This window comes from Rhinatrema bivittatum, chromosome 2 (assembly GCF_901001135.1).
Source record: "Rhinatrema bivittatum chromosome 2, aRhiBiv1.1, whole genome shotgun sequence".
Lineage (NCBI taxonomy): Eukaryota > Metazoa > Chordata > Amphibia > Gymnophiona > Rhinatrematidae > Rhinatrema > Rhinatrema bivittatum.
Window position 1 is genome coordinate 762,982,398 of NC_042616.1, and position 16,988 is coordinate 762,999,385.

The 16,988-nt window shown below is 45.5% G+C and overlaps 1 protein-coding gene across 2 annotated transcripts in view; it reads right to left on the minus strand.

Annotated features, from left to right (window-relative positions):
* Window positions 1-16,988, minus strand: part of LOC115085687 (E3 ubiquitin-protein ligase TRIM39-like) — a 106,090-nt gene that overhangs the window by 6,103 nt on the left and 82,999 nt on the right. Inside the window, exons 4-6 of one of the 2 annotated variants that reach the window (XM_029591993.1) lie at window positions 16,608-16,630; window positions 14,939-15,057; window positions 6,240-6,260 (exon numbers count right to left, since the gene is read on the minus strand). In XM_029591993.1, coding sequence (XP_029447853.1) covers window positions 6,240-6,260; window positions 14,939-15,057; window positions 16,608-16,630 — 163 coding nt within the window. The remainder of the gene's footprint in view (window positions 1-6,239; window positions 6,261-14,938; window positions 15,058-16,607; window positions 16,631-16,988) is intronic. The other variant, XM_029591992.1, reaches the window with a different exon arrangement.

Consider the following 16,988-nt stretch of genomic DNA (forward strand, 5'->3'; position numbering starts at 1 on the left):
AATGTCAAAAGATTTTTGCTTTCACATGGGAAGATGCAGATACTGGAGTAAAGCAGCAGTACACATGGACTAGGTTGCCTCAAGGGTTTAGGCACTCACCTACGCTGTTCGGTGAGCAACTGGCAAAAGATTTAAAGATGTATCAAGTAAAGTATGGGCCAGTCATACAATACGTGGATGACCTTCTGTTGTTTCGAGAGACGTACCTCGAATGTTCGGTATCCACTCTTCAGCTGCTAAAGACGTTGTACTCAAAAGGGTATCGTGCAAGTAAAAAGAAAGCGCAAATCTGTGAATTGGAAGTAGAGTATTTAGGCTTCCAAATACGTGGAGGAACCCGATGTCTGGGGATTTCTCGCACCAGTTCTATAAGAGATCAACCTGTACCCACTTGTAAGAAAGAGCTCCGGGCGTTCCTGGGAGCTGCAGGATACTGTAGGCTGTGGATTGCTAACTATGCAGTTATTGCTCAACCCCTGTACGACAAGCTGCGGGGTAAAGAGGCAGAATCTCAACCCTTCCAATGGGAAGGAAACGAACTGGCAAGCTTACGTCAACTAAAAGAAGCCTTAATTGAACCACCTGCCTTAGGATTGCCAGATGTGATGAAACCATTCCATCTATTCGTCGACGAGAAAAAAGGCATGGCCATAGGAGTATTGACTCAAACCTTAGGCTCATGGGAACGACCTGTTGCATATCTGTCAAAAGGAATGGACAATGTGTCAAAAGGATGGCCAGGATGCCTCCGAAGCATTGCTGCTGCATGTCTACTGATACCCGAAGCTGTTAAGCTAACATTTGGACAGATTTTACAAGTAACTACTCCTCATACTATCCAAGGACTGCTAGAGACCCATGGACCAAAATGGATGACAAATTCACGTCTTGTAAAGTACCAAGCGTTATTATGTGAAACTCCAGAGATTCAAATACAGGACAGTAAAAACTTGAATCCTGCAACTCTACTCCCAACCCCCACTTCAGTTTCTCATGAATGTGGGGAAATTATGGCAACAGTACATTCCAGCCGACCCGACTTACGCGACCAACCCTGGCAAGGAGCATGGACTTTATTCACTGATGGAAGCAGCCAGGTTATAAATGGAATCAGGGTCGCTGGGTATGCTGTAGTCTCCGAAGACGACATTGTTGAAGCTGAACCCCTACCCCCAGGGACATCAGCGCAAAAAGCTGAACTAATTGCGCTCACAAGGGCTCTGCAGTTGGCAGAAGGAAAAACTGTAAATATTTATACTGATTCAAAATACGCTTTCCTTACAATCCAAGTGCATGGAGCTTTATACAAGGAACGAGGATTCCTAACTGCGGAAGGGAAACAAATAGCTAATGCATCGGAAATACATCAATTGCTAGACTCTGTATGGGCACCAAAGAAGGTAGCTGTCATGCATTGTAAAGCCCATACAGGGAGAACTGATCCCATCGCCAAAGGAAACCAATGGGCAGATAAGACTGCGAAAGAAGCAGCACGTGTGCAATCACCACATACATCAACTCCCACTTGCCCACTCCTACAGTTCACGAATGAAACCCCCATTTATTCAGCGGAAGAAAATGATTGGGCACAAACCGAACAATTTCATCAGCAGGATGGGTAGTGGATTGTACAAGAAGATAGGGTATGGATACCCGACGCCCTGGCATGGACTGTTGTCAGGGAAGCCCATAATAAAACCCATCTCGGCCGAGATGCATTAGCAACACTGTTGGCAAAAACTTACTACATTAATAGACTCTTTCAACTAACTAAATATGCTGTTAATCAATGTGTTACCTGTGCAAGGAACAATCCCAGAAATGGACCTGGTCCAGCCCCTGGACATATATTGCGAGGAACAACTCCGTTTCAAGTTTGCCAAATCGACTTCACCCACATGACTGCTTCAAAAAGATACAAAGCAATGCTGGTAGCTGTCTGTACTTATACCGGATGGATCGAAGCCATACCCACTCGAACTGAGACTGCCAAGGAAGTAGTAACATTGCTTCTCCACAAAATTTTACCACGATACGGATTACCTCGGCAGATAAATTCAGATAATGGACCAGCCTTCACCAGTGAAGTCACGCGACGTCTGAGTCAAATTCTGGGCATCCAATGGCACCTGCACTGCGCCTGGAGACCTCAAAGTAGTGGAGCAGTTGAACGAGCTAACAGGACACTAAAAAATCAGCTCGCTAAATTGTGTCAGGAAACAAAGACTAAATGGCCAGACATCCTGCCCTTAGCTCTACTACACGTCCGATGCACCCCACGGAAGTCGGGGTTAACTCCTTATGAAATGATGTACGCAAGGCCTCCACCTCTTCCATCTTTTCCTGAATCGCTGCAAATACAAGGGGAAATGTCTCTCAGTAACCAACTCAAAGGACTATATAACACAGTTATTGCGATTCAAAAATACACCTGTGACACTGAACCATTGGTCCTGCTAAACCCAATTCATCCATACCAGATAGGGAATTCGGTGTGGATAAAAGACTGGGATGAGTCTGATTCCCTCCAGCCCCGATGGAAAGGGCCGTACACTGTATTGCTAACTACTCCAACAGCTGTCAAAGTTTTTGGATGTTCTTCATGGATTCATTGGACACGTCTCAAACCAGCTTCAGCCAACTGGCAGGTTTCCAGGATTGGAGACCACAAATTAAGATTCACCCAAGGCAGGCCCAGTGCTAGTCCTGAGTAAAAAAGTATCAGTAACTACAACTGAATATTAATGTGTCCATTTCTTTCCTTCCTTTCAGAATCCATTACTTATGAATGCAACCATCTACGTCATAAAGCAATGTCACAGATTCCGACTTCCAAGATCTACGTTGCATCCATCTTCTACATTCACTTACTATTCTTCTGTAACCCGACTACCTCTGTTTTCCTGTCCTTGAGCAAGAATTGCACTGAATGTATCAAGCTAATTCGTACTACCACTCAAACTGGATTTCAAGTTGTCTCAACAATCATCCACCAATCTCAACCACCAACTTCCTGTGCCACACTACCTGCTTGCGCCCTGAATACTACTCAAGGCTATCAGTCCTTCCATCGATGTTTAGAAACTGGCAAAGTCATATGTCATACCCCAACCACTCCTAAGTACTACAACATCACCCTCACTGTAGGTCTACCAAAGAGCTACACATCAAGTATTGTCCCAGAAGGAAAAGGCATCTTGTACTACATCAACTCCACTAAGGTTCTTATGGGAAGTGAAACGATTGTCACAATAACGTTCGATGCCTGCGAAGCCATCGATAAACACCCAAATGCACTTCACTGTGGGTCTCAAGCCTGGAGAAATTCCTATTTCTACAATCACAAATACCTCTGCCCATACAACCGGGCAGCTAATCCATCCAGTTGGCTGCCGTGCGGAGGGGACCTGACATTGTCAGGATGGGCTCTAGTTTGTGATTACACCGGTGGAGGTTACCATGGCTGCCACGGAATAGGACGATTAACTGCAGTAAATGGTAATACAGTATCGATACAATGGCCTCTAAGAAGCGAAGGAATCCCTTGGCAAGATACTTGGGGATTTGGTATCGACGGAACTGGAAAAGACCCCATGACCTACATTACCATCACTCAGCGAAAAGACAAACCTCGTCCAATTATTCACCAGACTACTGTGGTGGGTTATCAATCCTTCTTCGACGAAATATCTCATGCCTCTGAGGAATTAAAGAAACATACAATTTCTCAACAAGTAAAAAACCTGTTTGTCAATTTGGCGGAAAACATAGCTCTCTCTCTCGAAGTCAAGAACTGTTTTGTATGTGGAGGAACAGATACAGGAGAGCAATGGCCATGGGAAGCCAAGGAAACCTTCCAATCCGATCTTAACACCTTGAATACCACTGTAACCTATAACCGTAAATCTCATCCATATGAGTGGGCACTACAGACTGATGTTATTGGCAGACTATGTATCTCTCGACAACATTCACGCATCTATACCGTGCCTGTTGGAAATTCTCCATGCACAGGAGTTCTTACTGCCAACCTTACCACCCAGACATGGTGGCAGACTGAAAATTCTACCATGCCAACTCCCATCTGGACTGACTCGACTTTGAACAAGACATGGACAGCTGCAGGTGTTGCTACTACCGTTTTCAATGCTCCAGATGGTTATTATTATGTATGTGGACGAAGAGCTTATGAACAGTTACCAACAAACTGGTATGGAACTTGCTTCTTGGCTACAATTCGGCCAAGTTTCTTCCTACTTCCCATTACTGCTGGAGAAACCTTAGGAGTTCCAGTATACAGTCCCATCAGACCCAACAAACGTCGCAGCACTCCTAAAGTATCCATAGGAGATTGGAAAGATCAAGAGTGGCCTCCTGAACGAATTGTACAATACTATGGTCCGGCCACCTGGGCTGAGGATGGTTCTTATGGATATAGAACACCTATCTATATGCTCAATCGAATTATAAGACTCCAAGCAGTACTGGAACTCCTGACAAATGATTCTGCCTTGGCTCTCAACATCTTAGCCAAGCAAAACACTAAAATTCTAACAGCTGTCTACCAAAACCGATTGGCTTTAGACTACCTCCTAGCCCAGGAAGGTGGTGTATGTGGCAAATTTAATCTTTCTAACTGTTGTTTACAGGTAGATGACAAGAGTAAAGTCATTGAGGAGATCACTGATCGAATGATTCGCCTGGCCCATGTACCAGTGCAGACGTGGACTGGAATCCTTGACTGGACAGGATCTTTACCCAACTGGCTCACTTCCATTCCTGGCCTTAAAGAACTCCTCTTTCCTCTGATACTTCTTGTTTTTACATGTATTCTGTTTCCTATTTGTCTCCCTCTTATTTTTAGGCATCTCCGATCCATGATTGAACATATTGCTGATCGGCGAGCAGCTGCTCACGTCATGATGATTAATAAGTATGTGTCTGTCTCCACATTTCCTTCATCTGATTCTTCTGACTACGACACTACCAATGATTCGGATACCGATTCTGATAAAGAATACTTAACTACTAACTTATAAGTCTGATAAACTCTAACCTCTAAGCATTACCATAATGGAGCCAACGTGTTGTTGGGGTAAGTCGGGCTACAAAGGGGGGTGACACCAATATGGTCCACCCGTCTCAAACCCGTGAAGAAACCAACGACCTAACAACATATTAGGGCTCACATTCAATGTCACTGGTATTAACTCTCATTGTCGTTTCAGTTCCTCTTCAGATATAAAGTGATACTTCTGCCTTCTCTTCAAAGTTGAAGTATCAAAGGGGGGAATGAAGAGGTTCAATTTCGGGACCCCCCCTGAAGTACGAAAGAGCAACTGAACATCTTCCGACTAATCATGCCAGCAGTGAAACGCACAGCCATCTTGAACATACTAATATTTGCAACGCAAATGATACGTAATGCGTAGTGACGCAGTGACGCACTAATTTGTAACGTAACTCCATTTTGGAATAATACTTTGTATTGTATTAATACGAATGACAATGTAAAATGTCTAACACGTCAATTAAATGACGAAACAATAGTCTGATCTTAAGCTACACCTACTAGAGGACCACGCTAGCTAATGCTTGTTCAGCAATTTGTGAAGTGTTTGTTCAGCAAAAACCAGAACGCATGTGTGAAAGATAAGAATTGTAAAGTGCATAAAAGTTTGCTCCGGAGGGGGCGTGGCATGCAGTTGTACTGAGCCTTTGTCTTAGCTGCATCTTGCTGGCAATAAAAGTCTATCTTTACGGATCAGTTGTCTGGACCTCCTTACTGACTAAAAAGAGACGGTTACACATCAAGCATTGGCAAAAAGAGGCAACTGCCCAGCGTGCCAATTCTGAAGGCAGCAAATAATCAGGCTGAAGAGGAGCCTGCTCCTGTTTGCTTTAGGGCTGTGAGTCTGCGTCACTTCAGAGGGACGCTGCAGTGACACGCTATCCTCTCCCCTTTACTGTCCCACCTCCAGCAGGTCCTGCCTATGGGCACCAAAATCTGGCCCTGGTTTCATGCTGCAGTATTCAGCCAGTAACATAACCCCAAATCCTGTGGCACCGTCTCTTTCATTTCTCAGGGCTCTGTCTGTGACCATAAAAACCTGTAATTGCTGTTTCTGTGTGCAGCCTTCTCTATTTATTGTAAGGGAAACAGGAGCCTTTCCAAAGCAGAGATGCACCTTAAATAGTTTTTTTTTAAATGTAAAAGAGAGAAACTGAAGAAAGCTTACCTAGTTCTGCAGAAAGTTTGCCTAAAAGAAAATGTAAGGATAAACAATTATACTGAGAAATGGTAAACATTTAAAATGAAGCATTTTTGCAATAAACTTACAGCCTGATATTCAGATGCAGGGAGTGTGGTGAACTTACCCAGATAAGCCTCTATAACATTACTAAAATCCATCCCTTCTTTTCTGAGCACGCTACCAAATGCTCAATATCTCTTATCACCTCCTCCTCAGACTTCTACAACTTGCTTTCTGCAGGCCTCCCCCTGAACTGTTGCTCACTGCAATCTATTCCAAATTCAGCTGCACCTCTTCTCCTCCTTCAGTGCTGCTATGCGCATCTAACCTCTATTCTCAAGCTGCTACATCGCCTCCCTGTCTTCTTCTCTTACTCTCCTGTAAATGCACTCACTCTGCAGCTCCTCACTACCTGTCTTCTCCACTCTCTCCCTGCATCCTTCCTCATAAAGCCCATTCATTGGTCAGGTCACTCTTATCTGTGCCCTTCTCTTCCACCACCAACTCCACCTTGCTGCACCAAATGACTGGAATAGGTTTCCTGAGCCTGTCCATTATGCTCCCTCTCTGGCTTTGTTCAAATCCAGTTTTAAAAAAACCTCACCTTTCTGAAGCTGCTTACTTAAGCCAGGGCTTCCCAAACTGTGAGTCTGGACCCCAACACCTTCAGCTGTGGTCACAAGTGCCTCAAATGCACCAGCAGCAGCACTATTAGTAGTGGGAGTCAGCGTGGGGCCTGTGAGCCTGCTCGTGCTCACAGGCCCTGGGGTGGTACTGCCCTTGCATGAGTTTCCGTGGTAACAGGAAGCCCTGCATGAGAAGGGACAGGGCCGCTGCAGGGCCTCTGAGCCTGCATAACCCACAGGCCCTGTGCTGCCATGAGGGGAGGGCAGGGCTGAGTGTGTATGGATCGGTGCAAATTATCACTGCTCCTCTCTCTTCACCCACCACTGAACTGCCCCGCCATCAACCTGCCCTCTCGTCCCACCCGTTGTCATCCACCTTTTGGCCCAGGCCCAAAGGCAAATGTTGCAGCTGAGCCTGGCCAGGGGATGGTTGCAGGAGGGTCTATTTTAAAGGAGGGATGAGATGCAGGAGAGGTTGGAGGGTTGGATAAGGTGGAAGGTGAGGGGTAATGACAGAAGATGAGCTGAGAGATGTAAAAGGAGTTGGAGCGTGGCTGAGGGAAATGTAAGGAAAGGCAGGAGGGGAGGAGATGAGGATGGGAGGTGATAGAGGGAATGCAGGATTAGTGAGAAGGGAATGGAGAATGGGGTGAGAGGGAGGGGATGTCAGAGGATCAGTTGAGGGTTATAAGAACATCTTGCAGGTGATAGAGGATTAGCTGAGGGGACGTGAAGATGGATGGAGGGGGTGAGAGTGAGGCTGGGAGGTAAGAAAGGGGATGGCGGGATAGGTGAGGAGGGAATGGGAGATTGGGTGAGAGGGAAGAGGATGGGATAGGCTAAGGAGGTGAGAGTGAAGGAGTCTGAAGGCTACAACTTGACAAAGGCCAACCTGAAACTCCTGCCAAACAGGACTTCATGTACCAGAATTCCCTGCTTCATGACTGGTTTACTTACAGTCTGCAATACAGCTGTAATTAGGACATTGAGAAACTCTCTGTCAGCACATTGCACATTTTCATTTTTTTGGCTTCGCTGTTCTTATTCTCTGATAAGCTTTCACTGCTGTAACCTAGATTAGAACAATGGATGTATTATGTGACGGGCTGTATTGCTGCAGACTCGCAAATTCCTTTCCAGAACTGCAAGTCCCAGCAGCCTCTCCTGCAGAACATGGGAGAAGTTTCATGAAAGTTCCAGGGTGTCTAGGGAGGGGGTCAGTAGCCCCTTCAGCCGGAATATGCTTGCTCAGCAATGCTTAGAACGCATGTGTAAAAGATAAGAACTGTAAAGTGCATAAGAGTCTGCTCCTGAAGGGGAGGGGCATGCAGTTGTACTAAGCCTTTGTCTTAGCTGCATCTTGCTGGCAATAAAAGTCTATCTTTACGGATCAGTTGTCTGGACCTCCTTTCTGACTTTTAGAGACGGTTACATTTGGCGAGCCAGCCAGGAGGTACCGGGGACGCTATTTTAGCCCCCCAGTTGGTCCAGGAGATTTTGTGGCGGAGTGATCCCCCAGACTTGCCTGGTGAGTGGCCACCGCTGAGTTCAGTGATCAGGTATAGGAGGGGGTCATTCCACGGAGATCCTCTGAGACCTCTGGGCCGGTGATCCGGGAAGAAGGCTTTCGTGACGATCGGAAGGACCTTGCAGGCGAGTATTTTGGGGAAAAACAGAATTAAGTGAAGAATAGATAAAGCGTAACAAGTAGCCGGTCCGTCACCAAGCGGACCAAGGGGGCCTTGATCACGCCCCGCGCAGTGGTTAGTAGGAATCCCGCTCTGAAGACCACGCGCTTGGGAACATATAAACTAGCGGGAATAGATTTCTTGTTGTGTGAAAGAGAGTGCATTTTCAGCTGAAGGTACCCTTAGGAAAAATTTCTATTGTGGTAGATCGGTTAGACAAATTTCTTTTTATGATCAAATGCATTATTTCTTTTGATCTACTCTGGTGATGCAGACTATTTTTACTTAAGGAAAACTTATTAAAAGTGATTGTGAATTATTTATCTGTATATGTGTGCTGAACAGCGGCAGTTAGCTGCTGCTGGGAGCTTGAGAGTTAACTTGTTTGGCTGGGCAGAGGCTGCTTCTCAGAGGGACATTTTAACCCCTATAACATTTCTCTGGTACGTTTGGGTTTTCAAATTATTAATTAAGGATTGTGATGTATGTAACTGCTATCTGTGAATTGCAAGCACATGTACCAGGGATTTTTTTTAATTGTTTTTAATTGTTTTAAACCCTAATGGGAAGAGATTTTTGGTTTACAGATGCTGCACAAGATCCTTCATTACTTAATCCAGAGAGTTAAGATATTTTAGTTTGTTATTAAAGTAGAGATGTGTTTCCTGCATTCATTGTATTAAAAGGTAAACTTCGAATGTGTCAATTATAAGTAAGATATTGCGTTTTGCATTTCCTTGATTACTCACAAGATGATCTGTAGTTTACAATCAGACCATTGCATATGTCATTTGACAGACATAATATGATGGACATTTTATAGCAGCAAATTCATTATTGCAGTACAAAAAATGTATTATAAAATGCTGGCGTTGTTAATCAGAAGTTTTCAGTTTTCTCATATCTTCTATCCCAGTGTCCTCCCTATGCTTATCCTTCACTTGATACTTCCACAGGTTAGTCAATTATTTATTGTTTTTTTTCCATCTATTGCAGGGCACCTGTACAATAAGAATATTCTCTAATGCCATGTTAATTATTGTTCTTACTTGTTTCCTATATATTATCTGTTATTTAAAAGTTACATTGGAACGCATGATAAAGTATGAACTCCCTTTTGCTGACGCAGTTTATTTTAAAGCTGTCTCTGGGAAAATTAGAGGAGAAATGATTAAGAATGGGACCTTTGTTAAAGCTTTGTTAAATATGCAGGGCATAGCAAGCGGCAAGATAGGACAGCTGCAGTTCTGACTGTGGGAATTACAGGATGCCGTTTGTAAAAAAAAAAAAAAAAAACACGGAGAAAACAAAGACTTAATATTGGAAATTTTGATTCGGTGGCAGGCGCAAGATGGGGATTGTTGAGGTTGTGGGCAAGAGGAGGGGCCGCTATGCAAGATTAGGAACAAGAGCAAATATGAGTCGGCCCAAATGATAAAGTAGTAGCCCACACACACACACATATATATATATATATTGCAATTATGTTCTTTTATCACTGGTGGGGGCTGGGCTCTGGCTATTACCATATGTTCTTAGTGTTTGCAATGTAATTGGTACAAGGCTTCCAAGGGTTTGATCATCACTCCTGCACACCTAAAGCGCCCCCCCTGGATCCTTGCCTGCAGATCCAGGTTGACTTTATTGAATTAACCCAATGCCAAACTTACAAGTATGAAGGAAGCAATGTTTTGCAGCTTCTCAGCCTCGTCAGAACTGATTTGCCTCCAGGCGCAGGTCACCTATTCAATTTCCAGATGAACTGTGATCTTTTCATCGTATTTTGAGATGTATGGGAACAGGGATCAGGAAGAGAAGAAAAGGGCCCGTCCCTGCAACCAGGAACTTAATAATAGACCCGACATCCGAAAGAAGCTGCAGAAGGCCGAAGGCTTTGAGGGCATGAGCCTCAGCCAGTTAAAAGCTATAGCAGACCAGGTATGTGGAAATAGAGAAGTGGAAGAGAAAAGAGAGAAGCAAGTAGAGACATGAAGGAGAAAGTGACTGTTAGCCGCCGCTCTCGAGGACACTCGGACGGGAAGGAGCCAAGACAATGGCAGACCGCGAAGAGGAGGGGGAACAAGACCCCCCCCTTGGGAAAGAATCAGTGTGCGTACTGCAAAAATGAAGGCCATTGGAAGAGAGACTGTGAAGAATGGCAAAAGAAATACGGGAGCCCTGCAGTGAATACTAACGACAAAAATGGACCTGCACCGACACAAAGGGGCCGAGGAGGAAGGAGATCGGACAACACCCACTGGCAGATGGCGGGGGAGGCGACAAGGAGCATACAGCCTGAAGAGACCGGGAGGGAAGAATCCCCACTGACCCTCTGGTGGAGATCCACGAGGTAACACAACAAAAATCAGGGGCCTGTTGGACTCAGAGGCCAACGATCTGTCATGACTGCACCAATTGGCCCCCCCGACGAAAGAGACTGTTTCTATAGTGGGTGCCTCAGGTCAGGTACTCACTGCCCCTCTGCAGAAAGAATGAACTATACAAGTAGGCGGGACCATGGAATCCCTTATCGGACGGGACCTGCTGTGTAAACTACAGACCACATTGAGATTTCAACCAACAGGGGAAGTTAAAGCCTCCTTCGGGAACCATCCAGTGATACTCATCTGCCCCCTCAGGGAGAAATGGAGATTACTTCCTCAAATACCCAGAAGACACCCCATCATCGACAGAGATGGGATTTGTCCTGGAGGATTAGTCGTGGGGGCCAGTCTGGATCGAACTAAAGCAAGGCGCCCAAATAGTTAACCAAACCCAATACCCCATGCCATATGCCGCCAGATGCAGTAATCGGATCTGAGTCAGAAACACCTAAAGCAGGGAGTTCTGGAAGCAACCAGACCTGAATGGAACACGCCTTTGTTACCAGTAAAGAAACCTGGTACTAACGACTATCGACCTGTACAAGATTTAAGAAAAGTGAATACTCAAGTGGCAGATTTGGTGGCACTCGTGCCAAATCCGTACTCAATCCTGGCTCAAGTTTCTTCCAGCTCCAAGTGGTACAGTGTCATTGATCTCAAAGATGCTTTCTTCTCCGTTCCGATAGCGGAGGACTGTCAGAAGATTTTTGCCTTCACATGGGAAAATGCACACACCGGAATAAAGCAGCAGTACACATGGACTCGCTTGCCTCAAGGGTTCAAGCATTCACCTACGTTGTTTGGTGAACAACTGGCAAAAGACTTGAAGACGTATCAAGTTGTGTATGGGCCAGTGATACAATATGTGGATGACCTTCTGTTGTTTCGAGAAACGTATCTTGAATGTGCAGTAGCTACCCTCCACTTATTAAAGACGTTGTACTCCAAAGGATACCGTGCAAGTAAAAAGAAGGCGCAAATCTGTGAATTGGAAGTAGAATACTTGGGCTTCCAAATCCGTGAAGGGACTCGTTGTCTTGGAATCTCTCGAACTAGTTCCATAAGAGATCAACCTGTACCCACTTGTAAGAAAGAGCTCCGAGCGTTCCTCGGAGCCACGGGATACTGTAGATTGTGGATTGCCAACTATGCGATTATTGCCCAACCCCTGTACGATAAGTTACGGGGAAAAGAAGCAGAATCTCAACCTTTCCAATGGGAAGGACACGAACTAGCAAGACTGAACCAACTGAAAGAAGCCTTGATTGAACCACCAGCTCTAGGGTTACCAGATGTACTGAAACCATTTCATCTATTTGTCGATGAAAAGAAAGGAATGGCCATTGGGGTATTGACTCAAACTCTAGGCTCTTGGGAGCGACCTGTTGCATATCTGTCAAAAGGAATGGACAATGTTGCAAAAGGATGGCCAGGTTGCCTTCGAAGCATCGCGGCTGCATGCATACTAATTCCAGAGGCAGTCAAGCTAACATTTGGACAAACTCTGCAAGTGACAACTCCTCATACTATTCAAGGACTACTTGAAACTCATGGACCAAAATGGATGACTAATTCATGTCTCGTCAAGTATCAAGCCTTACTGTGTGAAACACCTGAAATTCAAATACAAGACAGCAAAAACTTGAACCCGGCCACTCTTATGCCGGCACCTGAACCAGTTGCCCATGATTGTGAAGAAATCATGACTACAATACATTCCAGTAGACCAGACCTGAGGGATCAATCCTGGCAAGGAGCTTGGACTTTATTCACTGATGGGAGCAGCCAAATCATTCATGAGATACGTTCCGCTGGATATGCTGTTGTATCCGAAGATGAAATCATTGAGGCTCAACCTCTTCCCCCAGGAACGTCTGCACAAAAAGCTGAACTAATTGCCCTTACTCGAGCTCTGCAGTTGGCAGAAGGACAAACTGTAAATATCTACAGACTCTAAATATGCCTTCCTTACAATTCAAGTGCATGGAGCATTATAGAGGGAAAACAATTGAACAATGCATCAGAAGTACGTGAATTACTAGACGCAGTTTGGCTACCTCGCAAGGTGGCTGTAATGCATTCCAAAGCACACACCAGGAAATCAAACCCTATTGTCAAGGAAATCAGAGAGCAGATGAAGCAGCAAACAGGGGCAACTCGGGAACCCTTCCAAGCAGTATTAATTGCATCGCATCATCAGGCTTCAGGCAGTCCTGGAGCTCATCACCAACGACTGCTTTCGCTCTTAAACTCTGGGCAAAAGAAAATACCAAAATTATGACTGCAGTGTACCAGAATAGATTGGTTTTAGATTACCCTCTGGCCCAGGAAGGAGGGTTTGTGGAACATTTAACCTCTCCAATTGTTGTTTACAGGTAGATGACCAAAACAAGGTTATCCAAAACATCACTGATCGCATGGTCAAGATGGCACACGTCCCTGTCCAGCAGTGGAATAGTGCTTGGGACTGGACCAATGGATTCCGTGGTTGGTTTTCCATGATCGGTGGATTTAAGAGCTTGTTTGTTATCCCAGCCAGTTTAATACTGTTTTGTCTTTTAGGACCCTGAATTATTCCTTTCTTGCTCAAACCGCCTTCGTCGGGTGATGAAGGACATTGCTGAACGCAAAACAGCCACGCAACTCCTGTCACTGTACATGTATTCCTCTGAACCTATAGAACCTGTTTAACCATCCTCATGTTTTATCCTGGGCCATCTTCCCATACATGACAAGTTCGGGCTACAAAGGGGGGTGGAGCCAATAGGGCCCATCCGTCTCAAACCCGTGAAGAAACCATCGGACTGTTTGGGAAATTAGGGCCCTCTGAGAACTCAAATTGCTAATTTTTCTTGTTTCTGTTTCTTTTAGCTCCACAGCTGCGTTGTGATGGTGTGATACTTTTCATAGAGAATGATAAGTATCAAAGGGGGGAATGAAGGAGTCTGAAGGCTACAACTTGACAAAGGCCAACCTGAAACTCCTGCCAAACAGGACTTCATGTACCAGAATTCCCTGCTTCATGACGGGTTTACTTACAGTCTGCAATACAGCTGTAATTAGGACATTGAGAAACTCTCTGTCAGCACATTGCACATTTTCATTTTTTTGGCTTCGCTGTTCTTATTCTCTGATAAGCTTTCACTGCTGTAACCTAGATTAGAACAATGGATGTATTATGTGACGGGCTGTATTGCTGCAGACTCGCAAATTCCTTTCCAGAACTGCAAGTCCCAGCAGCCTCTCCTGCAGAACATGGGAGAAGTTTCACGAAAGTTCCAGGGTGTCTAGGGAGGGGGTCAGTAGCCCCTTCAGCCGGAATATGCTTGCTCAGCAATGCTTAGAACGCATGTGTAAAAGATAAGAACTGTAAAGTGCATAAGAGTCTGCTCCTGAAGGGGAGGGGCATGCAGTTGTACTAAGCCTTTGTCTTAGCTGCATCTTGCTGGCAATAAAAGTCTATCTTTACGGATCAGTTGTCTGGACCTCCTTTCTGACTTTTAGAGACGGTTACATTAGGAGTGGAGGTAGGAGGGGGACCACACCCCTGGGAATTAGTTTGTGTCCTTCTCTGGGGTCATGTGAATTTTCAAATGCTAAAACGGGGTCACATTGGCCATAGGTTTGGGAAGCCCTGCCCTAAGCACTTCTCTAAACAGTTATCCAGATAGTCAGTGGGTGGCGTTACGTTTCTGGGGAGCTTAGCCGGATAAGTAGCAATATTCAGCCTTATCCATTTAAGATAACCAGATAAATTAGACTTGGCCCATAGCAGGTCTAAAGTTAGCCAGATAAGCTTATCCTGCTTACTTTAATACTTATCTGAATATCCCGAGTAAGTGAGCTGGTTAAGTCTTCTCCGGCTAACTCACAGAGCCGGATATATTTTAATATTGGGCCTCCCCTAAATTTTAAAGCACTACTAGACATTCAGCTACACCGAATCACAACTGCCCGCTAGCCCTGAGAATGAAAGGGCTCTTTACCTTGGTGTTTGGCGAGCACATCTTTCAGAACAAAATACTGCCGAAGGAAGCTGAGGTGCGAACATTTTCCCTCTCCCACAGGAGCAGCCTCTGGTTTTGGAAACGCCACGGCCTGACACCTGAGAGTAAGAGAGTGACAGGGATTATTCTGGGAGTCCCCGGGGAGAGAGATGGGACAGAGATCTTCTAACTAACTGTGCCCTGGGGAAAGGGAGGGGCTTATTGCTGACAGAAGGAGAAAACAGAAAATATTCTCCCACAATGCTGCCTTTATTCCTTCATTTAATGATTTATATTCACTCTTCATGATCCAGAGCAGGGCAGCGCCCTGAACAAGGGATGAACTACTCCCTGGAACTGAGGGTCTCATAATCCAGGATCCTACTGTTTTCTGGGAATTAAGGTAAAGACTATTCTGACTCTCCCAATCTGAGACCTTGTTCAAGACAGCATTCAGTTGTGCCAGTGACGTTTTCCAATCCTTCCCCAATGGGTGCAGCAATGGACATTGTCTGCATGCACAGAGTAACATCCTTTCAGCTCTCAAAGCAAAAAGGTCAGAAGATAAACAGAGATGTTAAAAAGGGCAGCAGACAACACTGCTCATCTTCTAAGGAGGAGAGGTCCTGAATCCTGCCCTAATGAAAAAGAACAAAATCATCATAAGCTCTGCCTGCAATGCCCAGTCCTGCCCATCAGTCTGAGAGAGCTCCTTGATCAGGGGCATTCAGTGCTGCTAATAATTTATAATAAGCTCCGCCTGCAATGCCCAGTGCTGCCCGTCAGTCTCAGAGAGCTCCATGATCAGGGGCATTCAGTGCAGGTAATAATTTATGATAAGCTCCGCCTGCAATGCCCAGTCCTGCCTGTCAGTCTCAGAGAGCTCCATGATCAGGGGCATTCAGTGCAGGTAATAATTTATGATAAGCTCCGCCTGCAATGCCCAGTGCTGCCTGTCAGTCTCAGAGAGCTACATGATCAGGGGCATTCAGTGCAGGTAATAATTTATGATAAGCTACGCCTGCAATGCTCAGTGCTGCCCGTCAGTCTCAGAGAGCTACATGATCAGGGGCATTCAGTGCAGGTAATAATTTATGATAAGCTCCGCCTGCAATGCCCAGTGCTGCCTGTCAGTCTCAGAGAGCTACATGATCAGGGGCATTCAGTGCAGGTAATAATTTATGATAAGCTCCGCCTGCAATGCCCAGTGCTGCCTGTCAGTCTCAGAGAGCTACATGATCAGGGGCATTCAGTGCAGGTAATAATTTATGATAAGCTCCGCCTGCAATGCCCAGTGCTGCCCGTCAGTCTCAGAGTGCTCCATGATCAGTGGCATTCAGTGCTGGGAATAATTTATCATAAGCTCCGCCTGCAATGCCCAGTGCTGCCCGTCAGTCTCAGAAAGCTCCATGATCAGGGGCATTCAATGCAGGTAATACTTTATATTGTTTTATGCTCACTCTCCACGAGTTTTCTCTCTCTAATGTTATGGAGAGAGAGGATAGTGGGGTGAGGTGAATAGGAAAGCGGGTGAGACCCCAGGACAAGGAGTGTGAGAGCAGGTCTTTCTCCCATCCTCTCCTCAGTCACTGGGGAGGGGCAGGTCCCACAGTGACGTTACAGAGCTGCTATTTCATGCAGAATGAGAGCAATTAGAACAGAGCCGTACCTGCTCAGGGTGGCCTCTGCATCCTGGAGAGAAGACAGAAAGAACGATTATTATTGTTTATATTATATGGACTATACTGCAGTCATTATAAACACTACAACTTCAGGCACACAGCTCTGTGCAGTCTAGTTCCAGGTTGTTTGCTGAGAGAAAATAAGTATTGTTTCCATTTCATCCTGCTATGCCAGTCCAGTCAAGACAAGTGGATTAAGTCCCCCTGCCAGCAGATGGAGGCCGAGCGCAGTGCTTTCCTTTGTGACATTATCGCCACTTTACGGAGGTGGATCAGCATAGTGAAACGCCAGTAATCTCTGCCGCCAGCAGATGGTGGTGCAGCAGGATTTCTCCAGGCACTGATGGATTCTCGGGCCTGGTCCTTGG